This window comes from Emys orbicularis, chromosome 3 (genome assembly GCF_028017835.1).
Source record: "Emys orbicularis isolate rEmyOrb1 chromosome 3, rEmyOrb1.hap1, whole genome shotgun sequence".
NCBI classification, from domain to species: Eukaryota; Metazoa; Chordata; order Testudines; family Emydidae; genus Emys; species Emys orbicularis.
Genome location: NC_088685.1, coordinates 111090170 through 111112200, shown reverse-complemented (window position 1 = coordinate 111112200; position 22031 = coordinate 111090170). Strand labels below are relative to the sequence as shown.

Sequence of the window (22031 nt, the reverse complement as noted above, 5' to 3'; positions counted from 1 at the left end):
CTCTGCCAGCATCCACCCCTCTTCCATTTATTTTTTAAAATCTCATTATTTTTAAGCCATCCATGATTTGGGGGGCTCTAACTCAAGATTTCTGAATGAGGACAGCAATACCATTTCAGTGGCCTCTGTCTCAAACCACTAGAGTTACAAACTATGGCACACCCTACCAGAAAGCCTGAAATGCCATATTACCAACAGAGTACAACATTATTTCTTGAGAGAAGCCTCTGAAATCATGCTGGCATTTAAGTGTGTGCATGTAGGGGGATTTTATTGTTGAATATATTGTAGTCATATGATAGGAGAAGAAACAAATGCCAGCTTTCTACTGATATAGGAGCATTCTTTTCTAGCTGTGATAGGTCTTGAGCTAGCTGACCTTAAGGGTGTCTCTAGTCACTCAGTCAAGGCGTGCTTTTTGACACTCATTCAAGACTTAAAGGAAGACTTGGACCTCAGACCAGTGTAATTTTCTATCCCTGGTTCACTCAGTCAACTTTTATCAACCGAATATATGCCTAGTGTATTGATATCAAGTAGTAATAGTTTAATTTATTATGAAAGGTACTTGGATGCCACGGTGGTGTGCACAGGATAAAAACCTATATCGAATAAAACAATTTTTTTTAAAATAACTCTTTTCCTGTTATGTGCAGCATGCATAAGTAACAATCTGTCAAACAGTTATTAAAAGATGCATATATTGTATGCATCCACCAAAAATTCCACCAAAAATTCCAGTTCTCTTTCAAACTCTTGAATGCCAAGTTTAAAAGTATATTGCTATGTGATAGTTCCACAAGGTAAAGGTTTCCTTTGTGATTCATGCATTCCTAGGGTTCATTTCCTGAAAATATATATATATACATTCATATATATATGAATGTAACTAGTTGTGTCTACTGTGCATGCAAATTTTCAGTACTTGGAACACACTTATAACAAGAAAATTAAGGTTAAGCACATTTTCACAGCATGGAATTTTAATTTGTTTGTAAACTTAAATAAACAGCAAATGGGGACCTTTACATCTGCCAGTGCTTAAGGTTTCTAACTAAGGGCAAAATTCTGCAGGCACCCTCCATTGTGTAGAAGGGTCCTAAGCAGCTCAAGTCATGTGAAGGGGAGGGTAGTGTGCGACGGGTAAGTGGAGGGGAACCCCCAGAGCCAGTGCTAGGCATAAGCAGACTAAGGCTCTGGCTACACTACACAGCTTTTAGCGACACGGCTGTGCCGCTACAGCTGTGCTGCTAAAAGGCACGGCAGCGGTTTTGTCGGCAGGAGAGCGCTCCTGCTGACAAAGCGTCGTTCACACCAGTGCTTTTTGTGGGTAAAACTTTTGTTGTTTGGGGGTGTGTTTTTTTAACCCTCTGAATGACAAAAGTTTTGCCGACGAAGTGCCAGTGTAGACATGCCCCAAGCAGTTGCTTAGGGCCCTGAGCAGCTGAAGGGGGCCCTGTATTCACTTCTTATTATAAGAATTTACCTGTTTTAGTATTGGAGAGGGGGGAAATTCCTACTTAGGGCCCACAATGGGCTAGCACCAGCACTGGGAGCCACAGCTGGCTAATAGACTGCTTCTGCTTAGCAACATACTGGCCACTCCACATCTCCACTCTTTGTTTCTCCACACACGCCCTATACAGTCAATCAGCATCAGTACTGGATCTAAACAGCAGCCTATTACAGACTCTGACTGACCCTCATCCCAAAGTGATAATCTTTCTCCTCCCTTCACTCTGATACCCTGTAGCGCCCCCTATCAATAAACCTAACCCCCATTCCTCCCTTTTTCAATAAATCTCCTCCAATTCAGCATTTCCCCTCCTTTTTCCTGCTTCCTCTACAGAACCAGGCCCTTTTATGGTGGGACTCTCATATTCCATTTACATTTGCATGAGTTGGGGAATTAAAAGCCACATCTTCTCTACAGGGTAGGGTTCTATTCCTCTGTCCCAGGTCTTCACACAGAGCAAAATGCTCCTCTCTGGTCCAGCCCAGAATCTCTGTGTTGTCTGCAACACTTTCATTCAGCCATCAAGTTATTAAGCATTTGCATTCATCCACCCAACAAAAAAGTACAACAGTATCAGAAAGTAGAGAATCCCTGTTTTAAACTTACGGTATATACTCGTTCATTAGCTCGTTCATTTATAAGCCGACCCCTCAAGATGGTTAGGTAAAAATAGCGAAAACTGTATGACCCTTTCATTAGCCGACCCTTATTTCAGGGGTTGGCAAACTTTGGCTCCTGGCCCGTTAGGGTAAGCCGCTAGCGGGCCTGGACGTTTTGTTTACCTGGAGCGTTCACAGGCACGGAGCCCCTCAGCTCCCAGCGTCCGTGGTTTACTGTTCCCAGCCAATGGGAGCTGAGGGAAGGGCCTGCAGACATTCCAAGTAAACAAAATGTCCCGACCCACCAGCGGCTTACCCTAATGGGCCGTGAGCCAAAGTTTGCCAACCCCTGCTATATTTTAAAAGCTGGCATCACAAGAAACACTCAGAAGTTTTGCTAGAATTATTTTAATGTAATCTAACAAAAAACCTGTTGTTGTTATAATAATAACTGAACAAATACGTATTCACCTTCAAAATTACAGTCAATATTTAAAATCAGTAAATGGATATTTAAAACAAGTAACTTAGAACAATATGAGACTTTAAAAAGTCTTAAAATCCTTCAAAGTCTGAATCAGTCTCTGATTCACCAAACAGTTCATTAAACTCAGCTTCAGTCACAGCTGCACCTGCATTGTCATCGTAGATGTCGGCAGTGTCGTCTTCAGACTCAGATTCCTTCTCATCATCAGCCTCTGTTGTGTCATCATCAAATATGGCATCATCTTCTGACCCGTCGAGTGCATTGCTGATACAGCATTTCCTAAATGATTTTTCTATCATTTCCGAGGCAATGGACACCCACGCGTCCTTGATCCACTGGGCGACCAGATTGATTTCGGGCTTCATAAGATTCCCGCCTTTTGTCAACTTCGCCATGCCTGACCACATCCATTCAGACCACATTGTGCATAGCCTGTCTTTAAAGGGTTTGTTCAGGCAGACATCAAGCGGTTGTAGAACTGAAGTTAAGCCTCCAGGTATTACAGCCAAAGTAGTTTTCATATTTTTGGCCACATTTTTCACCTCATCCATCTTGTGTGCCCTGAACATGTCCCAAACGAGCACAGCAGGTTTCTTGAAAAGTGCTCCTGGTCTCTTATTCCACACTTTTTCCAGCCATTTAATAGTCCCACTTTCATCCATCCATCCCTTTTCATGTGCACGTACGATGACACCAGCAGGAAATTTCATGTTTTTAGGCACGTTTTTTCTTTTAAAAATAACAACAGGAGGGAGCTTTGATCCATTTGTCAAACACAATAAAACCACCGTAAAATGGATTTTTTTCATGGCCAGTGGTTTTAATTAAAACTGTGTTTTCACCAACACCAGTTACTGTTCTGTTGCTCAGGAGATCAAATGTCATTGGTGTTTCATCCATATTTCCTATTTGTGACAGTTCAAATGCATATTCCTTTTGATATTTTATAATAAACCTTTGGAAAGATTTGATTTTTTCTTCCAGATCTCTCGGGCAGCAGCGCAATTATTGTTTGCTTCTGCACATTCAACAACTTTAAGTTTGAACGCTGTGTGATAAGCAGACGTTTTTCTTTTCTTTTCACCGTTCATTTTAAATACTAGTATGAAAATAGATTATTATTATTGTAGTTATAGATTTTGTAGGACTTTATATAGGAATGTCACCTGCTTTATCACTGTCAAATTATTATTGTTCTTTGTTTATTTCAAAGCAGCCCTGTAGATTGGCATGTCTGTGGGAATAACAGGCTATTTCAATTTTATTAGAGATTCCACCGATTCTGCACATTATATTTTCATATTGGCTCGAGACTTATGAGGTCCATTGGTAGAAATGCATGAAGAGATCAAATTACACAGTAGCAGACTGACACCAGTGCTATAGTACTATCATTCATTGTATTTTTCTAATTGGCTTGTAAGGCATAGCATTTTGTGAAATGCATGGGTCAAATGTCATGCAGATCTGCAGCACTGCTCTTTTAGTATTCCTTTCAAGCTAATCCAGTCCACTAAACAAAGCCTTTGCAACTTTAAAAGGCTGCAGTATTGACATCAATAAATGGTCGGCAAACTTTGGCTCCCGGCCTGTCAGGGTAAGCCGCTGGCGGGACGTTTTGTTTACTTGGAGCGTCTGCAGGCATGGAGCCCCTCAGCTCCCTGTGGCCGCGGTTTGCCGTTCCTAGCCAATGGGAGCCACTTCCCGCAGCTCCCATTGGGACGCTCCAAGTAAACAATGTATTAGATATTCAATTCAATGATTCCATAGAGTTTAAAATCATCAAATTTTGGTGTAGACCCATTTATAAGCCGACCCCTGCTCTTTGATGCGTCGCTTTTTTACCAAAAATATTCGGTTTATGAATGAGTATAAACAGTATATCTGATCAAGAACATTTTAGGGACACATGCCATCTCGGCTCTGCATGTGGAACTCCCACTAATACCCGTATGGACTCAGTTAAGAAGAGCAGTAATAATAAATAACAATTTGTTATTTATATGGTGCCAATGCCAAAAGGCTTCTAGGTCCCTAATTATATACGTGTAAAGACACAATTACAAAAGAAAACAAAATTCACCAGCTAGCACATAAACAGCCAGATTAGAAAAAGAAAAATTTTAGCCATACAAAGATATAAGTGGAGATTTTCAAAGCCATCTAAGACATCCAGACACCAAAATCCCATTATAATTCAAATTAGGCTCCCTCCTAGGCTACCATGTAACCAGCTCAAATGATCTAAAAGGCATTAGCCAGGTGTTAAGGATCATTTTCAATTGACTTAATCTAACTCACCTGAGCTAACTCATTTGGGAAAACACGCCTTTTTTGCCTATGCAGACGGAGTCTAAGCGTGCCTTGTTTTGTATGGTGATTTAGAGCACAATCCTGAATTCCTGAGGAAAACTCCTATGCCTTGTCTTCACTAGGACACTTCAGACCTCTACCCACCAAAAGATGAAGTTCCACTTGTGCTACTACCATTTTTAAGCTATACTGTAGTCAAGCTGAAGGCGTTGTAAGGTCTGTGACAACTAACCCTGTTAGATAATTTGATGGTAAAAACGCCTATAACTTGTCTGCATTATAGATTCCACTAGTGATACAGGGAGGTGAGTCAATGGCAAGTTTGGGTGTGCAGGGACTGTAGGCCCTGGAAGTCTCATCTTAAATACTACAAGGTAAAATTGTATGGGCCTGTTTACAAAGCTAGAGTGGCATCAAGTGGCCTTAGTGTAAATGAGAATCAGGCTGTGTGTGTTTTCAAGCATTTCAGATGAGCCTAACTTGTTTCCTGCCAATAAATCCTCTAAATGAAGCAGGCATCCTCCATGATGCAGAAGAGTACCACGCAATGCAAACTATGTGGAAGGGAGAGTACCATATGGCTCCCCAAACTGGCGGGCAAACTACTACTGGAGATCACCTATATACTTAATCTAATGAATAGGGGCGGGAAGAAATTACCACATTTACAATTTGATGTTAAATCATTTAGAAGCATGCTTGGAAATTTTACCATGATTCAATTTCTTCCTATCCAAAATGCCAGATATTTTGTTAATAGTTCTCAAAATGATCAGTTTGCATCTGAATTTTTATGGAGACACAAGGAAGCAAATCCACCCACTGAAGTTAGTTATGCTTTACACAGGTGTGGTGAATTTCACCATTTTGAGTTGAAAAACCTTTGTTTATCTGACAATAGGAAAAAAAGAGCACAAAGCGAAGTTCCTTTGCAACGCTTTAAAGAGTAAAGATGACTCTGAACTTACTGAACTTTTTAAGAACGGGCTAAAAAAGATATATCCATTAAAATAAAAGCAGCTGAGTGGGGCATGATCTGGGGAAGCATTCACTAGGAATGAAATTCACCCCTGGGCAGAACCCCAAACAAAGGCTTACGCTCCACTTAATTACTCAAAACAGGCCAACATGTTCAAGTCAGCTTTCCTTTCTTATAAGCCACAGATATATTTGGACTCAGAGGCCCCGACTTCTCTGTTCAGGGGGTGGAGGGGAAGACGCTCAACCCCTGCTCCACCCCAGACCCCGCCCCCACTCAACCCCTTCCCCCAAACTTCCACCCTACCTCTCTTCCCACCTCCGCTCTGCCCTGCCTCTTCCTGTCCCTGACCCTGTCCCCCACACACGCCTCCTGAATGCTGCTGAACAGCTGATCATAGGCAGGCGGGAGGCACTGGGGGGAGGAGAAGGCGCTTATTGGTGGGGACCCCGGGTGGGCGGGAGGGCTGGGGTGGACGGGGAGGAGTTGATCCGTGGGACTGCCTGTGGGCACTGAGCATCCACTATTTTTTTTCTGTGGGTGCTCCAGCCCCGGAGTGCCCACGGAGCTGGCGCCTATGTTGAACTATAGTTAAAACGAGAAGAGCAGTCCCCAGACTCACGTTTATTAGAGAAGTAATTCAGATAAAGGGATCTTATTGTATGCACAGCTCAGTAATTAAAGCATTCTAGTTTCAGGTACAAAAATTCTTCCAATATCATGTGAATTCACCTACGATTCTATACATCTCACACTTTAGAATTCTGCTGAAAAGATATAAAGCTACCAATGATGCTGGTTTAGGTAGCATTTAATGGTTGGAGTTGTATTGGATTACAACCCCAATCCTACCAGGAACTCCAGGAGGGTGAACACCTGCACCTGTGCAGAACCCCTTGTAAGATCAGGACCTAAATTAATGCAGCCGAATTGAAAACATATCCAAAAGTCAATGTCTACATGTTGGAATAGAATATCTGTGGTGATTAAATATGAAAAGTTGCAGCTCAAAAAGAACGAAGACTTTGTGCAATGGAAGGAATTTGGGATATTTTATTAAGTCTATCTCATTCAGACAAATACTTGGCATAATAGTATCTTGTGGATTTAAAACAGTTTCTCTGTATGTACAGTACATAGTATTTAAACTGTTGCAAAATGGTTTATTTTTACTGAACTGTTACTTTATTTTACTGTACTTTTCCTTCCTTTCTCCCTCCCTCTCAAACAAAAAACAAACAAAACAAAACCCTACATATGTATATTTTGGTGGGATTTCAATGTTTTGTTATTCTGGTTTCCTAAAGTTTTTTCTTTAATGATTTATATCATTTTGATATCATTTCATTGTTTTTTTCAGTATATTTGTGTCTTTTTGTATATCCATTATACATACAATAATAAGTTAGTGAAGATTTAACCTACCTCTTATTTTTTATATCTGTCTCTTACTTTTCATATCTTGACTGGATTTGTATGTTTGGTGTCTAATGATCAAGTTGCACTTCCTTTTTCAAGTTAAGAAATAAAATAAGTGATTGCACGTATTTTGTCTCTGATCCTGCAATTCTTTGCATGCATACAAACCACTCCATGGACAGACAGCCACAATGAAGTCAATGGCTTAGAGCCTTGTTTCATTTTTAATGAAAATAAAGTCCAGCAACTTTCTTTATCAGCTATCTTATTGAACAAGCTTTCTTTAACAGAGTTAAACCAAGTCCACTGTCATAAAATTTGTCACTGGATTATACTTATGTAGCCTCATGAATATACAAGAAATATATTTAAAATGGCAAATATATATTATATAAACATTTTATGTTGGGGGTAAGTTCCAAAAAGGACAACCTAATGATACATAGATGCATCCAAAATTCCTTGATTCAAACAAGGCATATTTTATATAGTGTACAACAAAGTTAATTTTTCACATGCATATAATTGGGTAGTAATAATTTAGCTACCTATATCACTAAAAGAAACATTTAAAAAATCCAGAGGGGACTGGAAATTTCTCAAGACACCATGGATGGCGTTTCTATTGCTTGACACTGTTCTGGCAACATTCCAGATTTCTCACCAAATTTAATAATGTAGCACTATTATATAATCACACCTATAACTTATGTAAGGTAAATTAGTGAAAGAATTCTAGTGCTACTAATTAAAGCCACTACCATGCCTATAAATAATATAGAAAACCTCAAATCCCACCCCTGCAAAGAAAGAAAATACTATACATTAGAAATTTCATAATGGACATAATTTGTGAATTATTATGAAAATGACATGTTTATATATTAACATCTAGTTGTAAAATAAAGCCATATTAATATAAAAAAATGTAATGTAGCCCTGAAATAGTATTCAGTTTACAATAGCTTTACAAAAAGTAACAGGGAATCATGACACAGAATAAGAAACACAAGAGTGATTTTTATTACAGTGTCTAGGGTGCTATTCAGAACTGTTTCTCTGACATGTTTACAACCTGAGAGGATGAAAGAAAGCTGTAAAACATACAGTTATTAAAAGGCTCCCATATATATGTATTTCTCTGTCTCTCAAATGCATTAAACACCATTAAGAAATCTCACTTCGTTATCCCGTAAAGAGCAATTCTGTAGTTTCCTGCTCTGTGAACTGACAAATAAAGAATTGCTCCTGATTGTATTCTCAACAGCTACAGTAAGAACAGGATGATTGTGAAGGACTGCATTACCCCTTTATGGAAAAGGCTGGAGGCTACAGCTGGAGGAGCCTGGGTGCAATCAAAGTGGCCCTGCCACACCCTAGAGCTGGGTTTTATCAAAGAGGAAGCTAAGCAAGGGTGGGGGGAAGGTAAGCTATAGTAGGTGGGGATTTTGTCAGGCTGCAGGAGACCAGCCTAATCAGACTCAGAGACTTAGGGCATGTCTACACTAGCCCCCAGATCGGCGGGCAGCGATCGATCCAGCGGGGATCAATTTATCACGTCTAATCTCCTGTACTCCAGCGCCGCGAGAGGCGCAGGCAGAGTCAACAGGGGAGCGGCAACAGTTGACTTACTGCGATGAAGACACCACGGTAAGTGGTGGTAAGTACGTCAACTTCAGCTACGTTATTCACGTAACTGAAGTTGCGTAACTTAGATCGATCCCTCCCCCTAGTGTAGACCAGGGCTTGGTGTTAGAGATGTTAAGCTTAGGAGTTTTCAACCAGGTCCCTGAGGTAAGGACCTTATTATCTGTTTGTTATAATTGCTCATTTCTTGAAGGCTTATTAAAAGGGGACATGCTATTTTGTTAATGTATGTTGGCTTTTCTTGCCCAGGCTCTTCCAGTGAGTATTGCTGGGGCTCAACTGCAGCATTACATTGGGCTTGCAAAAGGGTGTGCAGGGACCTTTACAATGCTGTGTAAACCTAAGGATGAGTCACCAGCATGAAGAGCAAATAATAGTTCACACTTTTATGTAATGCCTTTCATCTCAAACTGCCCTGTCTCTCCCAACAAGTCACTTGACAAAGGTGGGTAAATATCAGTATGCCAATTTTATAGATTATAGAACCAGAAGAAACCCCTGTGATATTCTGATAGTCTGATGACCTGTATAAAACAGGCTATAGAACGTCCCTGAATTAATTTCTGTTGGAATTATATATATCTTTTTAAAACACAACCAATCTTGATTTGAAAATTAACAGTAATGGAGAATCCACCACAATCCTTGGTAAACTGTTCCAAGGATAAATTACTTTCACCATTAAAAATGGGTTTCAGAGTAGCAGCCGTGTTAGTCTGTATGTGCAAAAAGAACAGGAGTACTTGTGGCACCTTAGAGACTAACAAATTTATTTGAGCATAAGCTTTCGTGGGCTACAGCCCACTTCTTCAGATGCATAGAATGGAACATATAGTAAGGAGATATATATACATACTGAACATGAAAAGGTGGAAGTAGCCATATTAACTCTAAGAGGCTAATTAATGAAGATGAGCTATTATCAGTAGGAGAAAAAAAACTTTTGTAGTGATAATCAAGAAGGCCCATTTCAGACAGTTGACAAGAGGTGTGAGGATACTTAACATGGGGAAATAGATTCAATCTGTGTAATGATTCAGCCATTCCCAGTCTCTATTCAAGCCCTGTCACTCAGTAACAGACTTAAAGGTGGCAATTTTGCAATAGAAAAGCTTCAAAAACAGACTCCAACGAGAAACTGCTGAACTTGAATTAATATGCAAACTAGATACCATTAACTTAGGCACTTTTTTTCTTTAAGAAAGGCACTCACTCTCCGCCCCCGAGTCTTCAGAGCTCAGACCGCAGCAGCTCCAAATCCTGAGCCAGGCTGTCCTCTCTCCCCTGCTCTGTGGAGATGGGGTAAAGGGGCAGGGGAAGGGGGACATCTTGACATCAGCCCCCCTCTCCCCTCCCTGCACAGCCAGCAGGAGGGTCCCTGGAGCAGCTGCAGGAGCAACGTGGCTGCAAAGCAGTGGGGGGAGGGCACCTGAACATATGCTGCCGGATGACTGTGCGCACTCTGCTAATCAACCGCACAGCACTTAAATCTCTCCTGGGCAGCCGCTTACAGGGAACACAGCTGTGGACACAAGAACTGGATACAGTATTCCAGTGGCAGTCGCACCAGTGCCAAATACAGATAATATAACCTCCCTATTCAAAAATCCTATTTACACATTTAAGGGTCACTTTAGCGTTTTATGGTCACAACTTTGTGCTGGGAGCTCATATTCAACTGATTATCTACCAGAACCCCCAAGTTTTTCAGATACTGCTTGTTAGGATAGAGGCCCCGTCCTGTAAGTGTGGCTCCCATTCTTATTCCTAGATGGGTAGCTTTACATTTGGCAGTATTAAAATGCATATTTTTTTGCTTCTGCCCATCTTATCAAGCAATCCAGATCACACAAATCAGTGATCTGTCATTTTCATTATTTATGATTCCCCAATCTTTGTGTCATCTGCAGACTTCATCAGTGATGATTTTTTTCTTCTTCAAGGTCACTGATAAAAAATGTTGAATACCACAGGGCCAAGAACCAATCCCTCCCCACCCAGAAACACACTTGCTCAGTGCTTCCCCATTTACAATTATGTTTTGAGACCTGTCCGCCAGTCTGAATCCACTCAATGTGTGCCATGTTTTTTATATTGTTCTAGTCCAGGGGTTCTCAAACTTCATTGCACCGCAGCCCCCTTCTGACAACAAAAATTACTACATGACACCAGGAGGGGGGGCCAAGCCTGAGCCCACCCGAGCCCCATCCCCGGGGTGGGAGGGCAAAGTCAAACCCAAGGGCTTCAGTCCTAGGTAGGGGACCTGTAAGCTGAGCCCCAATGCCCAGGGCTGAAGCCCTTGGCCTTCAGCTTCAGCTTCAGCCCCGGGTGGTGGGGCTCGGGCTTTGGCCTCAGGCCCCAGCAAGTCTAAGCAAGCCATGGCGACCCCATTAAAGTTTGAGAACCACTGTTGTCTATTTTAATCAAAATATCATGTGGTGCCAAGTTAAATGCCATGCAGAAGTCAATGGTAAAAATGGTTGATGTAATATACTTAATCAACCGAACTTTAAACTCATCAAGTTTGTTTGACAAGATTTGTTTTCCAAAAACCCATGTTGATTCATATTAATTATATTACCCTCCTTTAATTCTTTATTAATCAAGTACCATATTAGCCATTCCATTATTTTGGCCATGATTAAAGTCAGGCTGACAGGCCTATAATTACCCAGGTCATCCCATTTATCCTTTTTATATATTGGTACATTAGTTTTCTTCCAGTCTTCTGGAACTTCCCCAGTGTTCACAGAGTTATTAAAAACATTAATGTCCAGCTAGATCCTCAGCTAGTTCTTTTAAAACTCGTGGGTGCAAGTTATCCAGATGTGCTGATTTTAAAACGTTTAACTTTAGTAGCTGCTGTTTAACATCCCCTGAATTACTATTGGAATGAAAAGTATTTCATCATCTGATACGACGACATCATCTGTTTTTTCCCCAAATGCAGAACAGAAATATTTTTGAACTTTTCTGCCCTATTAAGGACAGTTCTACCATTCCCACCTAGTAATGGATTGCTAGGATTATTTTTGTTCCTAATATTCTTAAAAAAACAACAACAAGCAAACCCAAAACACCTCCTCCTTAACAACATAAGAATGGCCATACTAGGTCAGACCAATGGTCCATCTAGTCCAGTATCCTGTCTTCTGACAGTGGACAGTGCCAGATTCTTCAGGGGAATGAAAAGAGTAGGGCAATTTCAAATGATCTACCCCATTGTTCACTCCCAGCTTCTGGCAGTTGGAGGTTTAGGGACACCCACAGCATGAAGTTGTATCCCTGACCATTTTGGCTAATAGCCATTGATGGACCTATCTTCCATGAACTTAGCTAATTCTTTTTTGAACCCAGTTATACTTTTGGCCTTCACAATATACCCTGGCAATGAGTTCCACAGGTTGATCGTGCATTGTGTGAAGAAGCACATCCTTTTGTTTGTTTTAAACCTGTTGCCTATTAATTTCACTGGGCAAACCCTGGTTCTTGTGTTATGTGAAGGGGTAAATAACATTTCCCTATTCACTTTCTCAATACCATTCATGATTTTACAGAACTCTGTGATATCCATGATTACTCCAAGATCCTTCTTGAGTGGTAAAAACCACATGGTCACTTCCCCAGCATATTGTGTTTATCTATCTATGTGTCTGATAGATTGATTGAAACGATAGTGAAGAACAAAATTATCTAACACTGAAGTTAGGCTTACCTGTCTGTGATTGCCAGCATTACCTCTGGAGCCTTTTTTAAAAACCTGTGTTACAGCAGCTACTCTCCAGTCATCTGGTACAGAGGCTGATTTAAGTGCTAGGCTACGTACCATACGTTTCTCATTTTTGTGTAGTTCCCCTTTTTTAAGTTAAATTCTACTGTAACAGGTTTCTTTGGTATTTTCCCCTCTACTAGGAAGTTACATTTAATTACATTATGGTTGCTATTACCAAGTGGTTCAATTATATTAACCTCTTGGACCAGATCCTGTACTCCACATAAGAAGAAATCAAGAACTGCCTCTCCCCTTGTGGATTCCAGGACAAGATACTCCAAGAAGCAGTCATTTAAGGTGTCCCTGCATCCCTCCTGAGGTGACACATACCTATCAATATGAGAGTAGCTGAAATCCCCCCATTATTATTGCATTTTCTGCGCTTGCAGCCCCTCTAATCTCTCTGGATATTTCACAATCACTGTCACCATCCTGATCAGCTGTTTGGTAGTATTTTTCTACTGCTATACTCTTATTATTCAAGCATGGAATTTCTATCCATAGAGATTCTATTGTACAGTTTGGTGCATTTAAGATTTTTACCGTATTTGACATACTGCACCCCCAACAACACGATCTACATTGTCATTTCCATATATTTTGTACCCTGATACTAGTGTCCCATGGATTTATCTTCGTTCCACCAAGTTTTTGCAATGCCTATTATATCAATGTCATTTAATGCTAGGAACTCTAGTTCACCCATCTTAGTATTTAGATTTCTAGCATTTATAGCTAAGCACTTGTACATTTTATCAATATTCAGTTTCTGGCCTTCATGAGTTGTATTTAAATGGGACTTTTATGTTTGACTCTTCCTCACAAGCTCCTACCTGTACTTTACCAACTTCTTTCCTATCTTCTTTACTGGGATATAGAGCTCCTCCTTTAATAAATTCATCCCTAACGGATGCCTCAGCCTGAACTGTGGGCTCCTCCACACCTGTTGTCTTTCCCCCACCCATTAGTGTAAAAAATCCTTTTTAATTGTACATGCCAGCAGTCTGGTTCCATTTTGGTTTAGGTGGAGCCCATCCTTCCTGTACAGGCTCCTGGCTCCTCCTCTTCCAAAAGGTTCCCCAGTTATTGATAAACCCAAAATCCACCTCATGCACGCATTGCAACCCTGCAATTCTACCAGTCTTCCTGGCCCTGTGCATGGAACTGGAAGCATTTCAGAGAATACTACCAGTGTTCAAGGATACCATGACATCATCTGGAAGGAGCATCCCAACTATGGGATTGTTTCCCTCTGCTCCTGCTTGATGTTCTCCTTCCCTGAGACTTTCATCCTCCTCAGCAGCAGAGAGGCTGTCAGGCTGGGGTTGGGGCCCCTCTGTCGGGTCCCTGAAAGTCTCCTCTATGTACCTCTACATCTCCCTTAGCTCCTCCAGTTCAGCCACTCTAGCCTCAAGAGCCCATACTGTGTCTCTGAGGCCATGAGCTTCTTGCACTGCATGCATACATATACCAACTGTCCACGAGGCAGGTAAACATATGCACTGCATTCAGTCGCTATTCAATTGGATAGTCCCCCTCCCCCCCCGCTACTGGACTTCTTGTCCTCAACTCTGCTGGTCACAGATTTCTCCCTATGCCCCTTTGTACAATTCCTTGCTTCCCATATATATATTCATTATTATCAACTTCCCCTTTCTTTCATTTTTATATTGTTTTGTTTTTTTAAATAGCTGCCTTCTCTTTCCAAGCTGGTTTGGCTCCTAATTATTTTCAGCTTTGTGAAATTGGCCCTTTTAAATGGTTATGTATTAGTAGTTTGGACTTTATTCTCTTTGCACATTACAAATGTGATCAAGTCATGATTACTTATGCCTAAGCTATCATTATGTTATAGTTCTGGGATCAATTCCTCTTCAACTGTCCAGAGAAATCCCTCATGCTGGATGCAACACTTTTTTGAGTTAGGAAACTTTCATCCACAATATTTAGAAATTCCAAAGATGTTTTAGTACTGGCGTAATGAGATCTCCAGCATATTTCACTCAGATTTAAGTCCCCTATGATCATGCAAGTTTTTTCCCTACATATTATAGATAGGTAATTAAGGAGCCAGTCATTCTGTTCACTAGTGTGATTTGGTGGTCTTGTTTGTTACATAGGCTGCTAGCATTGGTGTATAGGCAATTAAAGAAAGGGAAAAGGAAGCACAAAGATTAAATTCACCACAGAGAAGAGGAGCTAAGCAAGGCACTACACACTTAAGCCCCATTTAAATGATGAATAGTGGTTTGCCTGGGTCCGCCACATTGTAGTGGAGTTCACCCATCGAGTGAGTTATGGAACTTGTTCAAATTCAGATATCAAGTCAATGGCAGTTAAGGACAAACTAGAAGCCACGTACAGTTCCAGTCCTGCGCTCTAAACCATAGCACCCCCTCTAAAAAAATAATTTAAATCTTTTTAATTCTATTCTGGTGACTTATTTAAATTAGACCAAGTGAAATTCAAAAACATTCTCTGAAAGCAAATAAACATGTGTTTATTGCCTCTGGCAAGGATGTGTGTGAGAATACAGATTCAAATCATGCCAGCAACGGGGAAGAACAAAACTCCTTTAGGATAGTTTCAAATCACTTCAACAGCACCATTGTTTCAACAGAAATCTAGATTGTCCTGTACATTTGATGAAGCAGACAATGGTAAAAGTGCCAGATGCAGGGTTCGGTAAGGTCACAGGAACATTACATTTGCCACCACCATGCAGGATCAGACACCTGGTCTGGCTAATTAGTCCAACAGGAGCTAATACAACAGGGATCGGCAACCTTTGGCATGCGGCCCGCCAGGGTAAGCACCCTGGCGGGCCGGGCCGGTTTGTTTACCTGCCGCGTCTGCAGGTTCGGCCGATCGCGGCTCCCACTGGCCGCGGTTCACCACTCCAGGCCAATGGGGGCGTAAGGAAGCAGCGCGGGCCGAGGGATGTGCTGGCCGCCCTTCCCGCAGCCCCCATTTGGCCTGGAGTGGCAAACCGCGGCCAGTGGGAGCTGCGATCGGCCGAACCTGCAGACACGGCAGGTAAACAAACTGGCCCGGCCAGCTAGGGTGCTTTCCCTGGCGGGCTGCATGCCAAAGGTGGCCGATCCCTGTAATACAACATGATGCTTTACTATATAGATCATTGTCGTTGTTTCTTGTAGTGCCCACAGTGTTTTAAGTGTTTTGCAGGTAAAAGAAGGTACAGATATGACACCGAAAATCTTACACTTGAATGTAACAACAAAACAAAGAAAAACTATAGAACCAATTTGTGTAATGTTACACGTTGGGATGGGCGTGGGGGAGAGAATCAGTTCTTTCCTAACTCCAGCTACCCTCAATCATGGGTTATGAATATACTTGTTAGCACATTCAACGTTATTCAAGACCATGTTGTTAATGAATCATAGTTATCTTTCTAGACTTTTGAAAATCTAGTCCCACTTTTGGTCTCAATTACCATGACCAATGTTAGACTTTCTTTACCATCAGATATGTGCACTATCCTCAATGTATAAATTTGTGGCAATACTGTATCTTGTTTAATTCTAACTGTGGTCTACAGCTCAAGGGGTGAAGATTTGATATGCAGTTGCTTGATGAAAATTAGAACTAATTTAGACCAGGACACATTTTACTAACTTAAATTTAACTGTAAGATAATTTTCTCATAACTTTCACACAAACCCAAATCCTCTTCCTTCTGCGCACACTCTCCCTCATCCCAGTACCCAGAATCTACATACTTTTGCCTCATCTCCCCCACAGTTGTAGAGTGCCCTTTGTCCATAATGGGTAGCCAAAAGAAATTAAGAAATCTTACCTCTGCAATAACGAAAAATCTGTTTTAAAAGAATTGGGAGAAGGGATCCTTCAAACATACATAAAATGAATCTGATTCTGCAGCATGGTTTTCAATTATTCATACTATGAACAAACCATATCGCAAAATTTTCAGGCACTTATTAAGATAGAAGTATCAAAATGACAACTATTCATAACAAATGGCCAATATCCACTTCCTACTATGCATTCAAACACTATTTCCAATTTAACAGAGCTTTTCCAATTATATTTAACTCTGAAAGTCTAAACTGGGTGGAGGAGGGCAGATACCAAGTCAAGAAATTTTACACATCCTATTATATTTGCTCGTAAAGGTATCCCATCTGAACCATCTTCTTCGCCATTTCACTGCAGGTAACTTAGTGAGGCCTAATTAAGTTTGTGGGGTTGAAAAGGAGGGAAAATGTTGTTGTAGCTATAAAGAAGTTTTCACGAGGAATAAGAAGGCATATTTACTTTGAACGGCATCTACCTTTACATGCCAAGAAGAGAAATTAAAGTGGAGGTGGTTATTCGCAGCAGCAGTGGTAAGCATAACTGGTATATTGTCAAAATGCACCTTCAATATTGCTCCATGAACTAGGTAAACCTTCCATTGCCACAAGTTAAAAATTCAAGGACAGGGAAGACTAAGAATTCACATCTAAGGAAATATTTGGGACTGGACATCCAAATTCTACCACTATACTTGTTGGTAGGCAAAACAGAAAAATACAGATTATATAAATGGATATATTATGGTGAACTGTCTGAAAGATCATGCAGTAGATATCCATCCTCTAACCAAATGACACAACGAATAAACATTAATTTTGATGGCAACTGACCACTACTCTGGGGCTTCATAGTCCATGAATTTCCCCAAAAGCACAGCTTTTTATAAGCAGGGAGAGAGCTGGAAATCTACTGCAAGGATAGAGCACAAATGTATGAACAGAGAGTAGGAATGTTTTGGCTATTTAGTTTTTGCTTCAAATTCCTTTCAGCTATCGAATAGTATCATTTGATGCAAAACCATATTAAGTGCAGATACTAATAACTGGGTTAGAGGAAGCATTATGGCCAGCTATAGTCAGTTGCCTAATTTCTCCAGGTCGCTGACTGATGCTGAGACTCTTGTGCCGATTGAGAAGGAATGCCTCATGACAGTCTGGGCATGCAAAAAAAGTCCAAATTTCTTGTTCAGATTAGATTCCTAACCTCACTTCTGACTGACTACAAACCTCTCATACCCCCTCATAAACAGCAAGTGCTTGCACTGCGAGCCAGTGAGATGTCAAAGACTCATTCTATCCTCGTTGAGGTACAATCTGCAGTGAGAACACATGCTTGCCAAGATTCTGTTGCCGATATTTTGTCTAGACATTTTCTGAATGTGACTGATGTGGGGATGTTGCAAATAGTTGAGGAAATTGAAACTTACAAAAGAGCTCTGCAAGCCTTAAAGCCATCATACAATATAGTGCAAGTGTGCCTGAAAACCTCCAAACTTTCCTCCTGGAGAAGAGTAGCCCCACTGGCTCTGATGGCATCTTATTTCCTGAAGTCAGGGCAGTTAACCCAGCAGAAATGAAGAAATGTATCCTTATATGAGACACCATTAGGCCCCTTGGACATTACTAAACGTCATCAACAAGTAAAGATCTGTCTGGTGGCTAGGAATTGGGAGACAAATCCAAGTGACTCAATTTCTTGACCAAACCAACAGTCAGGGACACATACCCTATTTAAGAAACCATTAATATTTCTCTGCTGTCAGACTTGGAAAGTGGGCCATAGAGGGTGACCCTTATGAGCTAAGGCACAGAAGTACATGGCTGCAGTTGACTACTTTACTAGATATTTAAAAACCACACATTTACCTGATGCTCTTTGATCATGTCATGTATAGATGAAAGAATGTGTCTGCATGGTGGGAAAGTCCACTTGTTACAGTGGGCCATAATTTGTTGGGGAATAATTGTTATTTACTGACAAGTAATACTTTTGCTACATAAAAATAGCCTTCACCCACCTAAGGATGGTGCTGTGGTTAGGGCACTAGCTTAAGACTTGGAAGACGTGGGTTTAATTCCTTATTCTGCCATAGACTTCCTATGTGACCTTAGGTTAGGCACTTAGCCTCGCTATGCCTCTATTTCCCATCTGTAAAATGGGGATAATAATACTCTACCTCTCAGAGGTGTTGTGAGGATGAATACATTAAAGACTATGAAGTGCTTTGATATTCACTGATGAAAAGCTGTAAGAGGTAGGTATTATTTGTTGTTGCTGTTTTTATTAGGCCAAGGATTGCACTTTGACAAAAGGAATGCTGTTAAGACATTTCCTGAGTTATATCCTGGTGTCTTGAGAGCAAACTCGGATAGTGATATAGGTTAGATAACATACATGCCAAACATGCCAAGGTTTTACACAGCTATGACCAAGGTAAATAAATTCTGGAAGAACAGAACATGTTTGCAGCTCATCCTAGATCCAAGAAATGGCTTTTTACAACTTATCACTCTAGAATCAGTGTTACCCAGAGACTTAGATTGTAAGCTCTTTAGAGAGGATCCTTCTGTGTTTGTACTCACCCTAGCACAATAGGGTCAGGTCCATGATTAGACCTTCTAGACACTACAGTAATACAACTAAATAATAATAAATAAGGGCAATTCCGCTTCTGCTCTAGAGGAATTATAGACAGAACCAGCAATGCAGCCAGACTTGCCACATTGAGATCATTAGATAGCATCATCAATAACTGATTCCTTTTTAAACGCTGTGATCAAAACTTACAGAGAATACCTGAATATTGGAGAAACTCTTATATAAATGTCAGATGGGGCAAAATAATATCCACTGTACTTCTCACTTTGTTTAATACTGTATGAAGTTAATTGCAAATGATTTAAGAAATAGCATTGCCAACAACTCAAAGTTTAAAAGAAGTGTGTGTGGGAGACATATAATTCAAATATCCTGGTTTAAATGCTATTGAGAATTCCTGATCTTATAAGTGTAAACTGTTTTTTCAACAATATCATACTACACAGCTTGAAAGTTCAGAGAGTGGGAAAGAATAAAATTTAAAATTAAATAAGCTCTAGCTTAATTTTAAAATATTAAAATTGTAAACAATATAAGCTTGTTAACTCTTCAATAGGAAAAGCCCAAAACAAAAACAGGTCTGCATTTGTAAAGTACAATGAAAAATTAACATATGTAAAAATAGATCTTATTAGATATAGACAATTGTTTGGGCCGAGCCCACACCTGCCTAATGTCAAAACTAAGAATAAGTTTAGCCACCTCATGCACTGCAAACACCTGTAACTGGCACTTGGCCTTAAACACAAAAAATCTCTTCTTTAAATAGAAAAATGGAATAATTGCTCCTACCCGACCAGAAAAATCTAGTTTAATTCAGATTAATCTTAGTGTAACAGTGTCACAAAATCTTGCATCTGGCACCTGGACCCCAGCAAATCACATAGGTGTTAGGGTCTAAACCAAAAAATTCTACCATCTAAAAGACAGCACGCGTTATCAGCTAGTGCAGTAGAAGTAGTTACGCTTGTGCTCTATTTAGTTGGGAGAATTTGAGTTTGAGCCCAAAAATTAATGGCGTTGTGCTGGTACAGGTTTCTGCTGTGCTCTTGCATCAGGGTCTAGACTTTTATGGTAGCCTGGTAATGGTATAGTGTCTTGTCTAATTCTATCATCTAATGTGTGGATTCAGCAGGGAAATTACGGGTCCAGGTGCTGCATATGAGGTTTGCCATTGTATTGCACCTGGCTACATCAGGATCTGTTTTTTCCCCCTGCTGGACTAGGTGCATCAACATCTGTCTGTTTAGATAGTATGATTATGGAGTTCAGGGATACAATTTTTGGAGTCAACATGGTTGAAGTGCTGGATATGGGTTTTCCCAGTGGTCTTATGACATGATAGTAAGATCTGGATCTTTGTGCTGAACTGCAAGGAGAAACAGTTCTTGTCTAATCCGACAGGTGCACTGGTGGGTTTGGAGGCAAAAACTGGCTGAATCTGGTTGCCAAATGTGTGGTTTGTGGCACTTTTACCTCACCTGTGTTAGGCTCAAGATTATTCTGGTAGGGCAGGGGTGGCAAGCCATGTTCCTATTTTGATAACATGTTTTGTGGTTTTGGGGCCAGCATTATATTCTCCTCTATTTTGCTTTAGGAAAAGTATGTTTAACATTTCTGTTGACACAAACATGGCTGCTGTGGCCCGTTTCAATAAAAACAATAAACAGGCCACAGGAGTTTGTTTTTTAAAAAAAATCCATCCAGTATTGCTGCTGCTTTATTCTTGACTAGCTCTTTTCAGTGTTACCCATTTAATGAGTCACAAAAGGACAAGTTCTTTTTTTCCCACCCACAAGGTCGCCTAATTATGATGCTCCTCTCCTGGGGAAGTGGGACTAGGGAGACCCATACACAAGGGCGCTGAAACGCCTGTGCTAGAACATTACAGCCTGGCCAGTGACTCTCCTGCCAGAGCTCCCGGAGGCACATTCACGCCACTTACCAAGTGCACACACAGGAGGGAGCAGCTTAGCCTGGGACGTACCCGCAGGCTGGGGGGCGAAGGTGAGGGCAACTTACCAGGTCTATGAATGTCAGAAATTTCCAGCTCCCTCCATAGGTCTGATGCGCTGGCATGTCAATGGCGTTGTAAGCGCACAGGATGGAGAAGTAGGAGAGGAGGATGGCGACTCTCAGCACCTGGCAGGGCACGAGCGCCATGTCGCCACTTTGCAAGCGGGGCCTGCAAACTGCAAGACAGCGGGGGCGCGCTTCCCGCGCGGGGCTGGCGCGGTAGCGCGCGGCGTTCTGCCCGGGGAGGACGCGCGAGCGCGCGCGTGGGTGTCCCCTCGTTCTGTACGCGGGGGACGCGCCCGGCCCCGGGGAGAGCGGGCTCAGCCGGAGCTCGTCAGGCAACAGGGTGCTTCCTGGAGCAAAGGTGGGCGGGGAGAGGAGGAGATGTTGGAGGAGGAGGGGTTACCATGGCAATCTACTAAACCTGCCCTGAGCTGCTGCTTCAGCGGAGAGACCCCTGGAGCAGGTGACCCCTTCGCCTCTGGGGCTGTGTGAGTGTGGCTTGTTGTATATTCTTCTTGCCAGCGCTACAAAAAGCGAGCATGGGGTGACCTGAAGAAATAAACATGGGCAGGGTCGTTGTCCTCTAAAGCCTTGCATTTTCACCCACGCTGCCCTTGCACTTTCGTGACCCCGGCTGACTACAGAGTCTGAGCGCCTGTTCACAAACGCTGGCATACACCCATGCATACACCTGAGCACAGGCTTACATGAAATAGAGAAACTATGCTAGCATGTATGCACATATCTTCACACTCGTGCATGCACAAGCTTGTGTGTACATATATACACACACACACTTGTGCACACATGCTCAAAGATACACAAGTGAACAAATGAATACA

General features: G+C 41.4%; 1 protein-coding gene across 8 annotated transcripts in view; it reads right to left on the bottom strand.

The window, feature by feature from the left end:
* AIG1 (androgen induced 1) overlaps window positions 1–21416 on the bottom strand; it is a 193019-nt gene extending 171603 nt beyond the window's left edge. For 7 of the 8 annotated variants that reach the window (XR_010561292.1, XM_065400696.1, XM_065400701.1 and 4 more), the window contains exon 1: window positions 21193–21416. Coding sequence is in view for 7 of the 8 variants with exons in the window: in XM_065400696.1 (XP_065256768.1) it covers window positions 21193–21333 (141 nt within the window). In the remaining variant the exon portion in view is untranslated. Of the gene's footprint in view, window positions 1–269; window positions 848–21192 lie in introns of those variants that run through there. The other variant, XM_065400702.1, reaches the window with a different exon arrangement.
* Between the last annotated feature and the right edge of the window lie 615 nt (window positions 21417–22031).